Source organism: Akebia trifoliata, chromosome 3, assembly GCF_017979445.1.
Source record: "Akebia trifoliata isolate Shusen 1 chromosome 3, ASM1797944v1, whole genome shotgun sequence".
Classification (NCBI taxonomy): Eukaryota; Viridiplantae; Streptophyta; class Magnoliopsida; order Ranunculales; family Lardizabalaceae; genus Akebia; species Akebia trifoliata.
The window spans coordinates 262,182-264,547 of NC_141377.1; the positions used below are offsets into that span (position 1 = coordinate 262,182).

Below are 2,366 nucleotides of genomic sequence, written 5' to 3' on the forward strand. Positions count from 1 at the left end.
TGAATCACCAAAGAATTGCACATAGTTGGTGTGGCAATAGCAACTCTTCATTTGATTGGAGATACAATCTTAGAACAAAATATGCAAAGAGATCATGCTAAAGAAGTACATTAAGACTGTAAATTATTCCCTTTCAAGACATTTTGTTTTGGGAATAACATCTTCCCTCCATTACAAACTCTTTTTTCTTGAGTGAGACTTATTAGATTTTATTTATATATAGTGACTAAATTGCATATATCAAGAGATTTATATTACACTTTTGGATGGTCAGTGAAAGCGCATGCCCAAAAAGGAATTGGATAACACATGTATGTCATCATTGGTTAGGTCAGTTTTTGGGGGACCCATCGAATGGCTGGGTTTTTCCCTCATGATCATCTTGATTGGAAAGAAATAGAAAAAAGTGTTAAAAGTGAGATTTGAATCATTTTAATATAGAAAGGATAGAAAGGGCATTAATCAAAACTCAAGGGCCAATACCAGTAACAAAACATGGGTATATTAGACAAGTTCCCTCTTATTTAAACGGCTAACGTGCAGCAACCGAAATGAAAATTAAAAACACCATCACAATTTAATAGAATTGAGTCGAGAGAGAAGAGAAGAGAAGAAGACTTGTCCCCTCGTTACTCTCTCTCTCTGTCTCTCTGTGTGAAACCCAATAGTGAATAATGAATCCATCTTCATCTTCTGTTTCACAAGAAAAAAAGAGCAAGAAAAAGCAGCAACAACAAGAAACAACAGGAAGGTTTGTGGGAGTTAGAAGAAGGCCATGGGGAAGATACGCTGCAGAAATAAGAGACTCATCAACAAAAGAAAGACATTGGCTCGGCACTTTTGACACTGCCGAAGAGGCCGCCCTGGCATATGATAGAGCTGCCCGGTCCATGCGGGGCTCTCGCGCTCGCACTAACTTTGTCTATTCGGACATGCCACATGGCTCCTCCGTCACCTCCATCATCTCCCCCGACGAACCAAAACCAAAACCAAAACCAATTTTTGTTCCTCCCAAGCAAACTGAGCCCACCACCCAATTCTTCTTAACTCAGGATTCCGGTAATGTGTGTCATTTTCCTGAGGCTACAGATTCATGGGCTCCGGCGTACGTCTCTCAACATCCACCACCTGTTACGGTTGATCATGGGTTTGGGTCCTACTCCTACCAGTTCCACAATGGAACAGAACTACCTCCTTTTCCTTCACACGGTTTGGATGGTTCGGGTAATGTTATGGGTCAGGGGCTTCAATCCGATACGACGAGTTTTCTTGAGTGTTCAGAGCAAACTACAACTGGGTTCGACTCGATGGGGGTTGGGTCAGGTTTGGGTTTTGACTCGGGTGGCTACTTGCACAGTCCGCTTTTTGGTCAGATGCCACCAGTTACGGATGCTGTTCCAGATGGTTTTGATTTGGGTTCGTCATCTTATTTCTTTTGATGTTTTGTAAAATTTGGGTTTCAAATGGTTTGTTTTCTTGTTTTTTTTTTTTTTTTTTTTGTGTGTGAAGGGATTGATGAATCAGTTTATAGCTGGGGTCATACCAGATCCGTTGGTTACGTTTCAATTTGGATTTTGGTTGGGTGTATAATTTCATTTTCACCAACTGAGCAGTGGGACTGTCAACGGTCAGATTATGGTCGAGCTGGGCCGGGTCTGGATCAGTTGCAGATTGACTTACGGATCTTTAAAAAGTATTAGATTCATGCATCTTTATACAGTTTATATATGTATAAACTTAGGGTGCTGAACATTTCCCATATATATATATATATATATATGGGAAATGTTCAGCAAGAAACATTTTGGCAAAACATTTTTCAAAACATGGGTTAGAGGTTTTGGAATAGGCTGATTTTTGGTGAGGATGATCTCTACACATTCCAAAACTTCTAACCTCATCAAAAATGGTTTACAAAAAATGGACGGTCCACGATTTTTCAACTTGTAAACTGGGGCTAGAAGTTTTGGAATGGGCTGATTTTTGGTGATGATGATTTCCTCAGCGTAGAGATCATCCTCACCAAAAATCAGCCCATTCCAAAACCTCTAACCCATGTTTTGAAAAATGTTTTGCGGAAAATGGGACCCTATATATATATATATATATATATATATATATATATATATATATATGGGAAATGTTCAGCACCCAACCATTTACACAAGAATTTGCCCAACATGTTTTGTCCGCTTATAATCGTGGACTGTCCATTTTTTGTAAATCATTTGTGATGGAGTTAGAAGTTTTGGAATGGGCTGATTTTTGGTGAGAATGATCTCCTCACCATAGAGATCATCCTCACCAAAAATCAGATTATTCTAAAACTTCTAACCCATGTAGGACAAAACATGTTGGGTGTCGAA

General features: G+C 39.2%; 1 protein-coding gene across 1 annotated transcript; it reads left to right on the plus strand.

The window, feature by feature from the left end:
• Positions 1-616: 616 nt before the first annotated feature.
• LOC147405300 (ethylene-responsive transcription factor LEP-like) lies at positions 617-1,597 on the plus strand. Its single transcript, XM_086432977.1, has one exon. The coding sequence runs from the start codon at positions 675-677 to the stop codon at positions 1,437-1,439; it is 765 nt and encodes a 254-aa protein (XP_086289103.1). The 5' UTR covers positions 617-674; the 3' UTR covers positions 1,440-1,597.
• Positions 1,598-2,366: the final 769 nt, after the last annotated feature.